This window comes from Pristis pectinata, chromosome 5 (genome assembly GCF_009764475.1).
Source record: "Pristis pectinata isolate sPriPec2 chromosome 5, sPriPec2.1.pri, whole genome shotgun sequence".
NCBI lineage: Eukaryota > Metazoa > Chordata > Chondrichthyes > Rhinopristiformes > Pristidae > Pristis > Pristis pectinata.
In genome coordinates this window covers 52,317,737-52,335,434 of record NC_067409.1, presented here as the reverse complement: position 1 = coordinate 52,335,434, position 17,698 = coordinate 52,317,737, and the positions used below count along the sequence as shown (strand labels likewise).

Sequence of the window (17,698 nt, the reverse complement as noted above, 5' to 3'; positions counted from 1 at the left end):
AAAAGACCATGTAGTCTCCAGATCATTTCCATTAATAGACATAATGACATGGGTATTTTTTCTGTACCATCAGCAATAGCAATGTATTCTGTTGTAATCCGTAACACTTTACAGCGCCAGCAACCCGGGTTCAAATCTGGCCACTGTCTGTAAGGAGTTTGTACGTTCTCCCCGTGTCTGTGTGGGTTTCCTCCGGGTGCTCCAGTTTCCTCCCACATTCCAAAGACGTACAGGTTAGGAAGTTGTGGGCATGCTATGTTGGTGCCAGAAACGTGGCGACACTTGCGGCCTGCCCCCAGATCACTATGCAAAAGATGTATTTCACTGTGTGTTTCGATGTACATGTGACTAATAAAGATATCTTATCTTATCTTGTGTAATCCAAGTTCAGTCGACAACTTGCATTCACAAAGTGGACCAAGGTGCTTCCAAAATTAGGCAAATATTGGATAAAAAGCCAAAATCTTCTTGGCTCTGGCTACTTCCACAGAATTAGATGCTGGATTTATGAAGAACCTCTGCAAGTCTGGGACTTATTGAGAGACCATGCCACCACATCTGTCACAACATCCCATCACTACAGGTTGGACTGGTGTCGTATCAGAACCCCTAATAATTTCAACTGGGACACTCTCCAATGGAATAAAAAGCAAACATCGGAAACATTAAAAAAAATCTTGAATTCACTTAGTCAGAAGCCAGAGCTCTGCCCCAGCTTTACCTTCTGTCAAAGATTGCTTGGGCAATTCAGGAATGAGGTCTCCACACCTCAGCACCTGATGTCCACTCACCAAATGGACCTCTCTGTCAGATTCCAGGATATGGAGGGCCATCAACATTGGCTTTCCACATCCGGCCCAGGAAGTTGCAAGCAGTCGGGCTGAGCATAGACAGCTATTCCAGGTAGCAGGGTGGGTCAAGGAGGATCAGGCAAATATGTTTAATGATCTCTCTCTTTTACCATGGCAGAATACAGCATCCTAATTCAAAATTCGAGGCTGACATGCTTGTGAGCAAATTCAGCCAAAAAATTTCTGTGCGCAATCATGCTCTGGTTCATCCAAAGGATTTTGGCTTCATAGGCAATAATGCACAGACAATTTAATGCTCTTCATGAGTCATTTGCGTAAGCAGCCGCGCAAGTTCTGAAACTTTGAGCTCCAGTGCTGAAGGATTCACCTATGACATCAAGCCACTATATAACTGAGCATACAAAAGTCCACCAAATTGTGAAAGGTGGAGTACATAAAAATTGCTCAGTAACCAAAGTCACACCTGTCACTAGGGAATATATTGTGCTCCTTAGAGCGAATTACCATGGATCCCTCAGGGAAGCATCCTCAGCCTTACCACTGATGAAGACTCATTAACCCAAAACATCAATTAATTTGCTTCACATCAGTTGAAAGTGCCTGACCTGCTGAACACTTACAAAATACTGTTTTTAGTCTCAGTCTCACCACTTTCAGTTGCCTCAAGAATGAATGCTCTTGGTCAGGAAGAGAGATTCAGTGACAATTTCAGAGTTTTTCAGCTCTATTCACAACTGTTTGGATAAAGCAGCTTGTGCTATCCTAGAAAAGAATTTGGACAATACCTAGGTTTGGGCTGGCAAGTTGTAGTAACATTTTTTTTTAAAATGTCAACTGCCAACTGGCAGCAACAGAAATGGAATATTTTCAGTGTTTCTCCCTACCTTCCAAGGAGGCACCAATTGGCTTAAAGAATAATAGGGCTTCAGAAACACTGACCTTAAATTCTCAGTTGAGTCCCTAATGGAAAGTCAATTAAACTAGTAGGTGGACAGTTTTTTTTAAATAAGGGTGTCTTCTTCATCATGCGCATATGGCTGAAGATTTGTCCTCAACAGTATATTCTAAATATAATCATGAAAGATTTAAACAAAATATACTGCCAACACTGCTGGCTGTTGAGAAAAAAAATGGCTGGCATAATTCAAAGGCTTTAATATTTAGACATTGTTGCAGGATTACAAAGGGAAGAAAAAGAGCACATTTAGCAAGTTTTGTATTTCTAGCAGTAACACCAGCTTGAAATTCAACAAGCAGCAATGGAAAACATTTTACCTGGCACACAATACTAATATTAAAAAATGCATTAATGAATCATCCATAAAAACAATGTCATACAAACACCTGCAGAATTGTACTCTGGTGGTCAAGATGGTGAAGTTGTTTAAAAGTGCTTTATGATGGACCTTCATCCAGCCACACACAAGCATCTGCTGGTGAATGCCAAAGAACCAGGCTATAATGAACAGGAAACAAACTGGATTTTCAGTTATGACTAATTTAGCTGTATGAAAAAAGGAGCAAGAGGAAAGCCAATCACTGAGGCTGGATCAGAGTTAGGCACATTGACTGGGACTCTCAATAATTACACACAAAGATTACTGTATTTGCCTGAGGAAAAACAGCAACTGTAACATGAAGAGAAAACACATTCAAACACATTGATAGGGGGGAAACTCTCCTCATTATCCTTTTTTGGCTGCTTAACAATAGCTTTCTAGGTATATTTCCCTTTAGCATATTCATTTTTTTTGAAAATCAAATCCAATAATATAGTTAGGTCCCCAGTGATTTTTACCATTATGTTAACCAGAAAAAAACTTAATACGTTAATCTCAAATCCAAGCCATGATAGCTCACTAAAGGTAGATGGGTGCATACCGAGTACAGAGATAGGATTTGCTGGATGGTATTTAACCTTGTGCACATTATTGTGGCTACATCCATCCAGAGTTGTGACCAGTATTCCAGCGGTCACTCCTTATTTTACTTTATGTGGTTAGGAAGCAAAATACTCATCAGAGGATGATCAACAGTAGCCCAGCTACACTCTTGTGATCAGTGGCGATTTGGCTAGTACAGTTCAGCTTCTGGTCAGAGGTGAGCCCCAATAAGTTCAGTATAGAAAGCTTTGTTAAAGGTCAAGACAGTTATTTTCCTTTTTGTTTTGTTAGATTTTGTCATTATTTTGTAATACATGCACTCTCAAGCTATAGATGTCACTGCCAAGGCCAATGTTTATTACCTAACCCTAATATGCCTTGGGAAATAAATGATGATCTACCTTCTTGAACTGCTGCAAATCATCTGATAAGGTATTCCCACAGCACTATTTGGTACAGTTTTGACCCAGCAACAATAATGGATTGCTGACACTTCCGAATCAGAATGGTGTGCAACTTGTAGAAGAATTTAAAGACAGTGGTGCTCTCATTTAGCTGTTACCATCCAGGTTAGAACAATCAAGGGGTCTGGGAGGTGCTATTGAAAAATCCATGACAAGTTGAAGTTCATCTTATAAATGACGAGTCACTCACTAAAGAATACGCAGCCACTGACCTGCTCTTGTAGCTACACTATTTATACAGTTGTTCCTATCAAGTTCCCAATAGTCAGTGGGGGTAATAGTAATAGAGTTTAAATAGGGGATTTTAACTTTCCCAATATTGACTGGAATTGCCTTAGTGTAAGGGGCTTCAATGGGGAGGAATTCATAAAATGGAATCAGAAGGGTTTTCTGAAGCAGTGTGTAGAGAGTCCTACTAGGGAATGAGGATAGGCATGTGATTGAAGTGTCTGTGGAGGAACCTTTTAGAAACTGTGACTATAGTTCGATAAGCTTTACAGTAATTATGAACAATGTTAAAGTAGGTCATTGAGTTAGGACCGTAAGGTGAATTTTGATATCAATAGACAAGAGCTGGTAGAGGTAGATTAGGAGCAACTGCTAGAGAGGAAAATAACATCTGATGTGGGAGGTGTTTAAAAATGAGGTGGTAAGAGTTCAGAGTCAGATAAGAGGCAAAGACGGTAACTTTAGGGAACCTTGGTTGAAGAAGGATATTGAAAGTTTGATCAGGAAAAAAAGGAAGTGTAAATCAGGGTATAGAAAGTTGGTATCAAAGGAGTCACTTGAGGTTTATATAGGATATAGGAGAAAACTTAAGAAATTATGATGGCAGAAAGGGGCCATGAAATGACCTTGGCAAGTAGGATTAAAACCTTTTATCAGTATATTAGAAGCAAAAGGGTAGCCAAGGAATTAATGTCCCATCAGAGACCAGAGGGGTAACTACATGTGGAGCCAGAGGATACAAACTAAATCTTAAATGAATAGTTCTCATTCATATTCAACAGGGAAAAGGATATGGAAGCTGGAGAGTTAAAGAAGGAGTATGCTGATATTCTGGAGCACATCTGTATCAGGTGGAAGTGCTAGAAATAATAGGGCATATCAGAGAGAATAGATCCCCACGGCCAGATGGAATCTACCCCAGGATGCTAAGGGAGGCAAATGAGAAGACTGCTGAGGCTCTGATAGAGACTCTTACATCTTAGTTCGCTATGGGTAATGTACCAGAAGACTGGAAGATGGCTAATGTTGCCCCCTCCTTCAAAAAGTAGGGATGAGCTTGGAAACTGCAGGCCGGTGAATCTTACATCAGCGGTAGGGAAGTTACTGGAGAAGATTCTGAAGTACAGTATTTATGTTCACTTGGAAAGGCAAGGATTGATTAGGAAGAGTAAACATGGTTACACGGTTTAGTGCAGGGTAGATGACTTCTCACAAATCTGATTGAATTTTTTTTGAGGTAAGTAAGATGAAAGCAGAGCAGTAGACGTGGTTTACATGGACTTTGGTAAGGCTTTTGACAAGGGTCTGCATAGCAAGCTCGTCCAGAAAGTTAAGGCACAAGGTATCTGAGGTGTGTTGGCAAACTGATTCCAAAAATGGTTTGGTGACAGGAGGCAGAGGGCAGTGGTAGATGGGCATTTTTCTGACTGGAAATCTGTAAAGAGTGATGTACTGCAGGGATTGGTGCAGGGACCTTTGCTGATTGTAATATATATAAAACACTTGGATGAGAATGTAAGGGGTATGATTAATAAATTTGTAGGCAACCTGAAAATTGTTGGAGCCGTAGATAGCAAAGAAGATGGTCTAAGGATGCAGTGGGACACAGATCGGCTGGAAAATTGGACACAGCGGTGGCAGATGGACGTTAATCCAGACAAGTATGAGGTAATGCACTTTGAGAGGTCAAATTCTGATAGAACATATAGAGTAAATGACACAGATCTTAGGAGCTTAGAGAGATCAACAGAGAGATCTTAGGGTGCAAGTACATAGCTCCCCGAAAGCGGTAACACAGGTGGATAAGGTAGCAGAAAGACACTTGGTATGCTTGCCTTTTTAGGCCCAGGCATTGAGGATAAGAATTGGAACATTGTGTTGCAGTTGTACAGAATATTGGTTAGACCATACTTGGAGTACTGTGTACAGTTCTGTTCGTCACACTACAGGAAGGATCTGATAGGGATAGAGAGAGTGCAGAAGAGATTCACCAGAATGTTGCCTGGAATGGAGGGCTGTGGTTATAAGGAGAGATTGGATAGGCTGGGTTTATTCTCACTGGAACATAGGATGATGTTAGAGATTTATAAAATTAGGAGGAGCACAGATAAGGTATATGGTCAGATCTCTTTCTCAGGGCAGGGAAGTCTAGAACTAAAGGGCACATGTTTAAGGTGAGAGAGTAGAAATTTAAAGGAAATCTGAGGAGTAAGCTTTTCCACACAGCGAGTGGTGAATTCTGGAAGGAGCTGCCAATGGAAGTGGTAGAAGCAGATGCAATTACAATGTTTCCAAGGCGTTTCGACAGGTACTTGGATAGGAAAGGCGTAGGGGAATATGGGCCTAATCCGGGCAAATGGGATTAGTATAGTGAGAATTATGGTCAGCATGGACGAGGTGGGACAAAAGAGCCCATTTCTGGCTGTATGTTTCTACGATTCTTTTGATTCTTCTATGAAAATTATTCAATCAACTTTCTACTAATAAAGATAATGATGGTACACAAAGCACAATCTTTACTTGATCTTCGTCAGAACAATCTTCATCAGTGGTGGCAAATAGTTGGTTGTAAATTTCTCGTAAATGGCCAATTTAAGATTCTCTGGTGTCACAACTACTGGATCAATTTGTCAACCAAAGCTTCAGTTATTTTCTTTAACTTTGGAGCCAAACTTAACCAAACAGGGATTCTTGTCGAGTATCCATCAATAAGAATATTCAGCAGTTGTCAGCTTAGTTTTGTGAATAACTACACTATATATTTTAACTAATACTCATTTTAAATTGTTGTCCTTTTCATTTTATAATCATACCATCATGGATTAAAACACTTCAGTGGCCTCAATCAAGAGCTACTCATTACAAGATGCAACTCCTTCATGATAAGCTGTTATTAACTGTGAATTTTTACAATATTTACTATGCTTTAATACTGTAAATGAGGCAGAAGTTGTATTGCTGAAATAATTCTATTAAAGACTGTTTAAAGAGCTACATTGAAAAGTAGGAAGAAAATTCATCCCTATTCTCAAGAAGTGACTTCCCACTTACCTTGAAGACAATAAGCAGCTAGTTCTACACCAATTTCATAAGGGCATTTCAATCTGCAAGAAATAGCAATAAACAGCGAGTTAGAGTACATTTGGATCTTATTACATAGCTACATTACACCACAATTGTTCAAAGACTAACTACATTGAAGGTTTCTCTCAATCAGTATCTCAATTGAAAATGTCAGCAGCTACATTAAGAAATTGACCAATTTAGTTTAATGGAGTTAAATGCACTCAGATCTTTTGATATACTTGTTCTTGCAACAATAGCTAGAAAATGATTAGCTGAATACAAGATATACAGGAATCAGTTACTTAAATAGATTGTATTTTTTGGAATCAACTGTGACATCAACTTACTTGCCAGAGAGAATATCTTGTCTAAGTTGCAACACAAAGAGGTATCTGAAAAATAATGCAATGTCAGTTAAAGCAGAAGAGTCATTTCTCCACCATATTTTGTGGTATCTTCCTGTTCTAAGTAAAATAATCACACTTTCATCCATTATACAGCATTTTGTATGGTTGTAAATGGATTTAACTTCAAAACAGTAACTAAAATTATATAGCAAATTATATACATAATATTAAATATTCAAGCTGAGAGCATTTTAATTCACATATAAAAGAAAATTGCAGAAGCATGAAACGAGGAACAAAACTGTTGGAAACACACACAGGTTTGACTTCACTGACTTACCTGCTGTGCATTTTCAGTAATTTATGTCATTATTTCAGATTATTATACCAGTTAGTGTTTCAGAATATAATGGATACAATGGAGCAATTACAAGGCAGAATCCAACCAGGGAGTTCAGACGATGGAATACATTGTAATAGCAAAGCACAGCAATTTATAGCCTTTCTGTATACAAGGCTAAGATTAGACTTAAGTCTTCAACAAGAAAACAAGGATCTTTAAGAGGAGTTACAAGAGACTGCAGATGCTGGAATCTGGAGCAAAAAAAAAACTGCTGGAGGAACTCAGCGAGTCAGGCAGCATCTGTGGATCAAAATGGACAGTTGACATTTTGCGTCGAGACCCTTCATCTGGAGAGAGGGGTGATAGCCAGTATAAAGAGGTGAGGGGAAGGGGTGAAGCAAGGGTTGGCAAGGAATAAGTGGATTCAGGTGAGAAAGGGGAGATAGTAGCTGATCTTTAAGATATTACTTCAACTTTTTGCTGACCACAGCTTTGTCCTGTCTCATTATTAAATGGTGGACAAATTTAAGGATGAAGAATTATTTGTTCCATATTGGTGCATGTGTAATAAAAAAGTCAGCTGATTATGAGAAACAAAATAATAGTCTAGGTTACAAAACTGAAAATTTCACAACTTTATACATGAAGGAAAAACAATTGCTAACACTGTTAAAGGTTGTACTTAACTACAGTCATTTACATTGATACCACAATATATAGAACACTCAAGTAAATGTGCAAAAAATTAATTTGTTAGGTGCATCCAGGAGGGAGTTTTGACATCGTATCTAGATAATCTGACCAGGGAAGAGGCCATACTTGACCTAGTATTAGGAATTGAGCCTGGAGAGGTGATCAGAATTTCAGTGGGAGAGCACTTTGGGAACGGTGATCATAACTCCATAAGTTTTCAGATAGTTATGGATAAGGACAAGACTGGACCTCAGGGGAATTGTTAAATTGGGGGAAGGCTAATTACAACAGTGTTAGGCAAGAACTGGGGAGAATAGATTGGGAGCAGCTGTTATTGGCCAAGTCCATGTGACAAAGGCTAGCTGGTCAGAATTTTGGACCAACATGTTCTTCTGTGAGGAAAAACGACAAGGATGGCAAGATTGACAAATTTAGTCAAATAGAAAAAGGAAGCATATGTAGAGTTTAGGAAGCTGAAATTGGTCAGGGCCTTTGAGGAATATAAGGGAGGCAGGAAAGAGCTCAAGCAAGGGACCAGGAATGCTAAAAGGGGCCATGAAATGTCCTTGGCAAGCAGGATTAAAGAGAATCTCAAGGCATTTCATACATACATTAAAAACAAGAGGGTAATTATGGAGAGGACAGGACCACTCAAAGACAAAGGAGGGAATTTATGCCTGGAGCCAAAGGAATTGAGTGAGGTTCTGGACAAGTACTTCCCTTCAGTATTCACCAATGAGAAGGACATGGAGTGTTGCGAGATCAGGGAGGGGTATGCTGATACTCTAGGGCACGTTGATATCAAGAAGGTGGTGGTGATGGGTCCCTTGAAGAGCATTAAATCCCCAGGGCCTGATGGGATCTATCCAAGGTTATTGAGAAAGGAAAAAGAGGAGATTGCTGAGGCTTCAACAGAGATTTTTGTATCCTCTTTGCCACATGCGAGGTCCCAGAGGAATAGCCAATGTTGTTCCTCCATTTAAAAAGGGCAGCAGAGACAAACCAGGAAATTATATGCTAGTTAGCCTTACAGTCAGGAAATTATTGGAGAGATTTCTTTGGGTTAGGATCTACTCGCATCTGGAAAAGCATAAACTTATTAGGGATAGCCAGTATAGCTTTGTGCAGGGAAGGTCATGTCTTACAAACTTGATTGAGTTTTTTTTAAAAGGAGGTGACAAAGATGATTGATGAGGGTAGGGCTGTGGATGTTTTTTCACATGGACTTTAGTAAATATTTCAACAAGCTCCCTCATGGTTGACCGATCCAGAAGATGCAGGCACAAGGGATTGATGGAGTCTTGCCAGATTGGATTCAAAATTGGCTTGGCCATAGAGGGTAGTGGTGGAGGGGATTTTTCCTGACAGGAGGTCTGTGACCAATGGTGTTCTGCAAGGATTAGTGCTGGGACCTCTGTGGCTGGTGATATAATTGATTTGGAGGAAAATGTAGATGGGCCAATCAGTAGATAACACAAGAACTGGCGGAGTTGTGGATAGTGAGGAAGGACGTCAAAGGATTCAGACTAGTTGGAAATGTGAGCAGAGAAATGGCAGATGGAGTTTAATCAAGCCTAATGCAAAGTGTTGCACTTTGGGAGGTCAAATATAAGAGGAAGGTATCCAGTAAATGGCAGGACCCTTAGGACCCTTGAATTTGCAGCTGTATAAAACTTTTTAGGCCAAACTTGGTGTACAGTTCTGGTGGCTGCATTACAGGAAGGACATGGAGGCTTTGTAGATGGTGCAGAAGATGTTCACCAGACAGTAGACAGTATTAGCTATGAGAGATTGGACAAACTTGGATTGTTTTCTCTGAACTGTCGGAGGCTGAGGGATGACCTGATAGAAGTATATAATATAGAGAGGGTGGGTAATCAGAGTCTTTTTCCCAGGGTTGAAATGTCAAATACTGTAGGGCAGAAGTTTAAGGTGAGGGGGGAGAATTTAAAACGAGATTTACAAGGCAAGTTTTTTTATCTTACACAAAGAGCGGTAGATGCCCAGAACATGTGAGGTGAGGTGAAAGAAGCAGATACAACAGCAACATTTAAGAGGCATTTAGACAGACAGCTGAACAGGCAGGGAATAGAGGGATTCGGACCATGTGCAGGCAGATGGGATTAGTTAGATTAGCATCAAGGTTGGTCCAAACATGGTGGGCCAAAGGTCCTGTTGCTTTGCTGTACTGTTCTATGTACTGGATATTAATTATTAGAGGAATGGAGGAGTGGAAAACAATATGGTGGAATTGATCATTTGGTTGAAGAAAGCCTTAAGTGAACCCCATTTGGAGCACTGCATTCAAAGAATACCTCTTGGAAGGAGTACAATCCAGATTAATTCATGATACCAGGGTTTAAAAAGTTAACTTAATTTGAGAGGTTGTGTGAACTTGTTAGATATTCCTTTGAGGTTAGTAGGTTGTGGAATGAACTAAACTTTCAAATAATGTCATACAGTAAGATAAATATTGTAAAACCATTTCTTTACTGATGGAATTCAGTGACATGATTTTAATTTTCGTATTTCTTTATGATTTAGGAAGCCATTAAGCCCATTGAGTCTATATAGTTCTCAGAGTTATCCCATTAATCCCAGTTCACCAATTACTTTCTTGTAGCCCTTTCTTTCTCACATAACCATTGACTCTAGCCTAAATTTTTTATCACCTACCCATACTCAAGGTAATCTTCAGTAGGCAATTCACCTACCAACCAGCATGTCTTTGGGATGTTGGAGGAAACTGAAGCAACTGGGGGGGGGGGGGGGGGGGGGGAGGAGTGGAAGTGGGGGGAACACATGCTGTCATTGGGAGAATATGCAAACTCCATACAGTCAGCACTAGAAGTAAGGATTGAATCTGAGTTGCTGGAGATATGAAGCAACAGCTCTACCCCCTGTACCAATGTGTCACCTTCAGTATGAGCATTAGAATATTTAGCAGAGAAGTAAGGAAGCACTTTCCTTTTTAATAGTGGAAAAGAAGAACATTTTACCTTAAAATTCTACATGTAAAGTTAACTCTTCAAAATCAAGGTTAATGGGCTTTTGTTCAGTGAGAAAGTCAATGGATAAGGATTAGAGGCGGATAAATAGATTTAAGATACAGATCTAATCTAACTGAATAATGGAACAACGTGGAGGAGCTGAATGGTGAACTTCTGTTGAATGTTGGCGAGAGTCCTTAACACGTATAAAGAGATCAATCAAAACAGGTAAAAATGTTAGGTGATGGCAGGTTCCCCAATTCACAATGCCAGTTGGAGAAAAGCACTTGTCCAATGCATAGAGTGATAATACGAATGGGGAAAGGGAGCGGAAAAATGAAAAAAAAAGACATCGTGTTGGCATAAATATCACGTCTTGATATTTCAGGACAGTGTCGTGCTCTGTGATCCAAATTTTGAGAAATAATATGAGCATATTCTCTTTCCAAGATTACAAGTACACTTTTACTAACAATGGCCAGAAGGTAGGAATGCAGGAGAGGGATGTTGAAGATAAATAAGAGAGCGCAAATGCAAAAGAATGAAAAATTACAAGAGAAAGAGATAGAGAACGTCTTTTTAACAAAATATTAATATTAAAGGTTAATAGGTACTGAGGTGTAAAATATATTTACTGGATCCAAAATTTGTGTCTCTTGAGAGTATTATATGGATTTGGTGGCCTAGTAATTATAATACAGAATGAGCCATCTACCAGAATGCTCACATCATCCACAGCAGTTCGCTAGTGAATTTACTAAATCTCATAATTTCTGAACTATGACCAGAAAAAGTGACTATGACAGCTGTTGAATTGTTTCTAAAAACCCAAAGGGCTCACTACTGATCTTCAAGAAAGGAAATCTGTTACTCACAGTCTGGTTCAGAGTCTCCTCCTACAAGGTTGATTCTCAATGATCTTATGACAACATGGATAAGCAATAATTACCAAGATCAATCACATCCTTAAAGTAATTATAATTTTTGAAAGGTAAAACTTCCTGCTATTTACTATAATTATCATTTCTACACCACATTCCTACCTTGTAAACTCTTCACGGAGATTGTTTGGTTCAGAGGAATAGAATTTTATTCTGAAGTGTAAGCAGTAAGGAGGTCCAACTGGGAAAAGTAAATATATTATTTTCCATGTCAGACCATGATGTTAAATCAGATTTATCAAATACTTTATTGCAAAATATTTATATTACATCATGTAAAATTTTTATCAAATAATAGATTTTTGTTTAGATAAGGGATCCCAATCAATACAAATACAATATACAGAACGTTGAAGACATTGCTGTGTTCACAACAGGTACTTACTTTTCATTTGTTTCTTGATGAGTTTTGTATGGTCTAACCAGTGCTGTTCAAATAAAAAGACAGGTTGTTATGTATATCACAAACACGTCAGTATAGATGCAATTCTTCTTAGTAAACAAAATTGGTTTAAACCTAAATTCCAAAGATTCTTCCTTAATTTAGAGCATAAAAACAAACATTTCCTTTACTAATATTAGGGATTATTATCTGTAAAAACTACTGAGAATGCTGGAAATACTCAGCAGATCAGTTTTGTCCAGAGGTTACCAATCTGAAATGTCAACTGTATCTCTTTCTGTGGATGCTGCCTCACCTGCTGAATATTTCCAGCATTCTCTGTTTTTATTGCAAATTGTAACTTTTAGCTTTTGATAAAATTTCTTGTTGCACTGATGGTGTGAGAATGGAGACTCACACATACGGAGCAGATTTCCCAAGTTTCAAGATACAACTACTCAATCTATAGACACTTGAAAGAATGTGCAGAGTGGACTAAATTTTTGCAAATGTCATACTCTAAAGGATTACAGCAATAGCAACTTGTATTTATATAACACCTCTAATATTATGAACCACCCCTAACACTATGAGTCATCAAACAAATTTTAAAAAATCAAATTTGATATTAAAATTGATCTCAAAACAGATGACCAAGTGCTTGGCCAAAAAGAGATGTTTTTAGGAGCATCTGAGAGAAGAAAGTGTCAGAATTGTTGCTCTGAAGTTTCAAAGCTTAGTAACAGAGAGCACAACTACTGGCAGTTAAAATCAGAAATGCATAGAAGGCTGAAATTGAACTTCATAAGTTCTCAATATCTGAGGTGTTATTATCCTATATTATTTCAGTTTGACCTCCAGCAAATGTGCAAAGCACGTTGATGTCCTATTATCTTAAAGGAGTTCTTACCTCACTATACCAACATCAAAATAGATTAAAGTCACAAGCTAATAAATGCATACTTCCATCCGAAATGCATTTCAGAATCTTTTTCCCCAGTTAATTCCATTTCCAAAATTACATTTCATCAGCTTTCCATATATCAGCAAAATATTAACACATCTTTATTGATGCTGGCATGCTTCTTTCCAACTGGTTTCTGGTAACAGATGAAATTCTTCCCATTTTAACTTGAAAACTGAGCTGCTCCTTTTTAAATGTTTTATGCATGGAAGTGTAACAGGGAAAGAGAAATGTAAACTTGCACAATCACTTTTCTTCTCTGATTTTACCGTGGAGAAAGACAAGACGACTTTGGAATTAGGAAAAGTAAATGGGGAGGTCTTGGGGATAGTCCGCATTACAGCGGAGGTGGTACTGGATGTCTTAAAAGGTATGAAGGTAGACAAATCTCCAGGGCCTGATCAGGTTTATCCAAGAACACCGTGGGGAGGCTAGAGAAGAAATTGTGGGAGCCCTGCCTGAGATACTTGCACCATCATTAACCACAGGTGAGGTGCCGGTAGACTGCAGGGTAGCAAATGTTGTGCTTTTATTTAAGGGTGGCAAAGAAAAACCTGGGAACTATAGGCCAGTAAGTCTAACATCTGTGTTAGGTAAGTTACTGGAGAGGATTCTGAGGGATCTGGAAAGACAGGGGTTGATGAGGGTTGGTCAGCATGGCTTTGTGCGTGGGAGATCACGTCTTACTAACTTGACTGAGTTTTTTTGATGAGGTGACCAAGAAAGTTGATGAGGGTAGGGTGGTAGACATGGTTTGTACAGACTTCAGTAAGGCCTTTGATAAGGTTCCACATTGTAGGCTGCTCTGGAAGGTTAGATCACATGGAATCCAGGAAGAGCTGGCTAATTGGATACACAATTGCCTTGATGGTAGAAAGCAGAAGGTGATGGTACAAGGTTGTTTCTCCAACTGGAGGCCTGTGACTAGTGGTGTGTCTCAGGGGTCAGTGCTGGGCCCATTGTTGTTTGTATCTATATCAACGATTTGGATAAGAATATACAAGGCATGGTTAGTAAGTTTGCAAATGATACTAAAATAGGTGGTAATAGTGGACAATGAAAAGGTTATCAAAAATTACAGGGGGATCTTGATCAGCTTAGTAAGTGGGCCGAGGAATGGGAAATGGAGTTTAATTCGGATCAGTGCAAGGTGTTGCATTTTGGAAAGTCAAATCCAGATAGGACTTCCACAGTGAAAGGCAGGGTCCTGGGGAGTGCTGTAGAACAGAGGGACCTTAGAGTATAAGTACATGGTTCACTGAAAGTGGAGTCACACGTAGACAGGGTGATGAAGATGGCTTTTGGCACGCTGCCCTTCATAAGTCAGGGCATTGAGTATAGAAGTTAGGAAGTCATGGTGCAGTTGTACAGGACACTGGTGAGGCTGGAGTATTGTGTTCAGTCTTGGTCGCCCTGCTATAGGAAAGATGTTATTAAACTGGAAAAAGTGCAGAAAGGATTTATAAGAATGCTTCCGGGACTTGAGGGCAGGCATGGTAATGTAGTGGTTAGCGTAACACTATTACAGTGCCAGCGGCCCGGGTTCAATTCAGGCTGCTGTCTGTAAGGAGTTTGTACATTCTCCCTGTGTCTGCGTGGGTTTCCTCTGGGTGCTCCCGTTTCCTTCCACATTCCAAAGATGTACAGGTTAGGAAGTTGTGGGCGTGCTATGCTGGCACCGGAAGGGTGACAACACTTGTGGGCTGCCCCCAAAACACTCAATGCAAAAAGATGCATTTCACTGTTTGTTTCAATGTACGTGACTAATAAAGATATCTTACTGAGTTATAGGGAGAGGTTGGATAGGCTAGGACTTTATTCCTTAGAGTGTAGGAGACTGAGAGGTGATCTTATAGAGGTGTATAAAATCATGAGGGGCATAAATAGGGAGAATGCACTCAGTCTTTTTCCCCAGAGTTGGGGTATCAAGAACAAGAGGGCATAGCCTTATAGTGAGAGGGGAAAGATTTAAGAGGAACACGAGGGGCAACTTTATTTTTACACAAAGGGTGGTTTCTCTGTGGAATGAGCTGCCAGAGGAAGTGGTTGAGGCAGGTACAATAACAACTTTTAAGAGACAGTTGGACAGGTATGTGGAGTGGAAAGGTTTGGAAGGTTATGAGTCAAATGCTGGCAAATGGGACTAGCTTGGTTGGTATCTTGGTCGGCATGGGCCAGTTGGGCAGAAGAGCCTGCTTTCATGCTGTATGACCCCAATGACTTTATTGAAATGATCTTTGGAGTAATGCGAGTGTTCTGGGAATTGGATGAAGTAATAAAAGGAAATTTATCATCTCCAACCTTGAATTATTCAAATAACAGATTCCTGCAATTATCGACCTAAACAACTGTAAATAATGATCATGAAGCAAAATGAAATACTTAAATTATTATTTAAATAACTTGCATTTCTTGCATTTTTATAAAGTTTACAAAATAGAACACCCCAAAACACTTCTGGAGAACATTATCGATACTAAAATGACATTGAACCATTGGGCAGATGACCAATATCTTGGTCAAAATGGTAATTTCTAAAAAAAAACTTAAAAGATGGAAAGGATTAGAGGGCAGAGGGTTTTGGGAAGAGAATCACAGAATTTATGGCCTGACAGCTGAAGGCTTATCGTGTTGCTGATGGTGTACTGATTAAATGGCTGGAACTGGAGAAGTATAGTAAATATCTCAGAAGATTTTAAGGGATGTATGCAATGAGAAAGAGAGAGAGAAGCAAATCCATGGAAACATTTGAAAACAAAGATAGGAATTTTAAAATCAAGGTGTTTCTTAATTGGGAATGAACTGAAGTAAACAAATACAGGGGTGAAGGTCATTGAGACTTGTCGCAAAATATGCACCAGAATGCCAGCTAAAAGGTTCAATAAACATGCCTCAGTTAAAAAAAACAGAGTAATGGGCAAGATCAAGGCCCGAACCTGATGGAAGCTTCACTGGATGTTACATTTCAAAGCAATATACCAATTTACCTTTAGAGATTTGCATATATAGGGATAAAATTATTGGTTTCTTTTGAAATTGTTCTTACCAATTTTTACTTTGTAAAAGCCTGCAGAGCTGGTGTCAGCAACAAGAGTCTGGAGTTGCATATGGTTCTTTAATGAGCCAGCACTTCCAGTCCCCACAACCTGATGAGATCTACTTCCATTTGCTCTGACCGCATGCTCCATTAGCTTCCCTTTCTGAAGGCTTACCAACAATATTCCTAGGACAGCCCCTGCTGCTTAAAAGATTAAAAGAAGCAGCATATGACATCACTGGGTAGTAAAGCATATGGAGACCAGGAGGATGTGGCTGTAGACAGAGGTTGGACTCCACTGACCCCTCCCCTAGCTACCCTCCCCTAGCATCTGCTCTGATCCCTGGGGCATAACCAATGCTGGGCCCTGAATCTGGGACCTAGGGATGAGATGCTCAAGGACAGGAGAAGTTGAAAACAAAATACTGCAGGTGCTGAAAATCTGACATTGCCTAGAGGATGCTGTAAATACTCAACAGCATAGGCAGCACTTGTGGAATGAGAATCAGAGTTAATGTTTCAGGTCAATGACCTTTCATCAATTTTGCTGAAAGGTCATCGACAAAATATTAACTGTTTCTCTTCACAACTGATGTCTGACATGCTGAGTACAATTCACATATTCTGTCCAATGGGGGGACACCGAGCTTCTTGGCAAGATGCATCATAATAGTACCACTCTGTCAATCCATTCATGGACTAAAACACACAGGTGCAGATTAGTGGTTTAACAAGTGTTTCTGTGTGTGAAGCTATTTTATATTTATGTCATCCAATTACTAGAGGGGGTTGATTACAATATCATATCTCTTAAAGGAACATTGTCTCTTAAAAGGATTATCACATCTCTTCCTCATTAACATTGATGAAATAACATATGTAAAACAAATTTAAAAATTACAACCACTGGAACTGCAAAGTCAGCATTCCCATGTTTACAAGTTCAATCTACCTGGTAATTTCCTAGCTCACTGTGAATGACGAGATCACATCCACAAACCCAGTAAAATGTTCATGTTCTACAGGCAGTAGTGATCTTGCCATCCTGTGTACTCCCAGTATGCACCAGAGACATATAGGACCTACAACAGACACCTCAAAGCACTGCAGAGATATCACAAAACCTCCATATCAATTAGCAGGATAAACAAATCAACATCAACATCCTCTCCCAAATCAATATCACCAGCATTGAGGGTCTAATTCCACAAAGCTGACTTGATGGGCAAGTCACAGACATGCCTGGCACCAGACTCCCAAGACAGGTACTCTCTATTCTGAGTTTCGCTTTGGCAAGAGCTTTTCAGGAAGAAATGATTCCAGGATGTTCTCAAAGAATTCCCAAAAAGAAAAATGCAGCATCTTCTCTGACTCACTGGAATACAAGAACAATAACCGATTAAAAAGGAGAGTGAGCATCTTGGATGGAACTGAGAACTTAAGAGTCTCTTCCGTGAAAGCAGTTGGAAATCCAGCAGAAATGGCAAAAATAGTACACCGCCACCCATACTAACCAGTGGGTGTTCTGTCAATCACCTCCTGCTTAAT

The 17,698-nt window shown here is 39.5% G+C and overlaps 1 protein-coding gene across 1 annotated transcript in view; it reads right to left on the bottom strand.

Annotated features, from left to right (window-relative positions):
• The window catches only part of LOC127570336 (band 4.1-like protein 4B), a 222,690-nt gene that overhangs the window by 110,830 nt on the left and 94,162 nt on the right, over window positions 1–17,698 (bottom strand). Inside the window, exons 3-6 of the mRNA XM_052015785.1 lie at window positions 12,153–12,195; window positions 11,870–11,948; window positions 6,801–6,845; window positions 6,439–6,491 (exon numbers count right to left, since the gene is read on the bottom strand). Coding sequence (XP_051871745.1) covers window positions 6,439–6,491; window positions 6,801–6,845; window positions 11,870–11,948; window positions 12,153–12,195 — 220 coding nt within the window. The remainder of the gene's footprint in view (window positions 1–6,438; window positions 6,492–6,800; window positions 6,846–11,869; window positions 11,949–12,152; window positions 12,196–17,698) is intronic.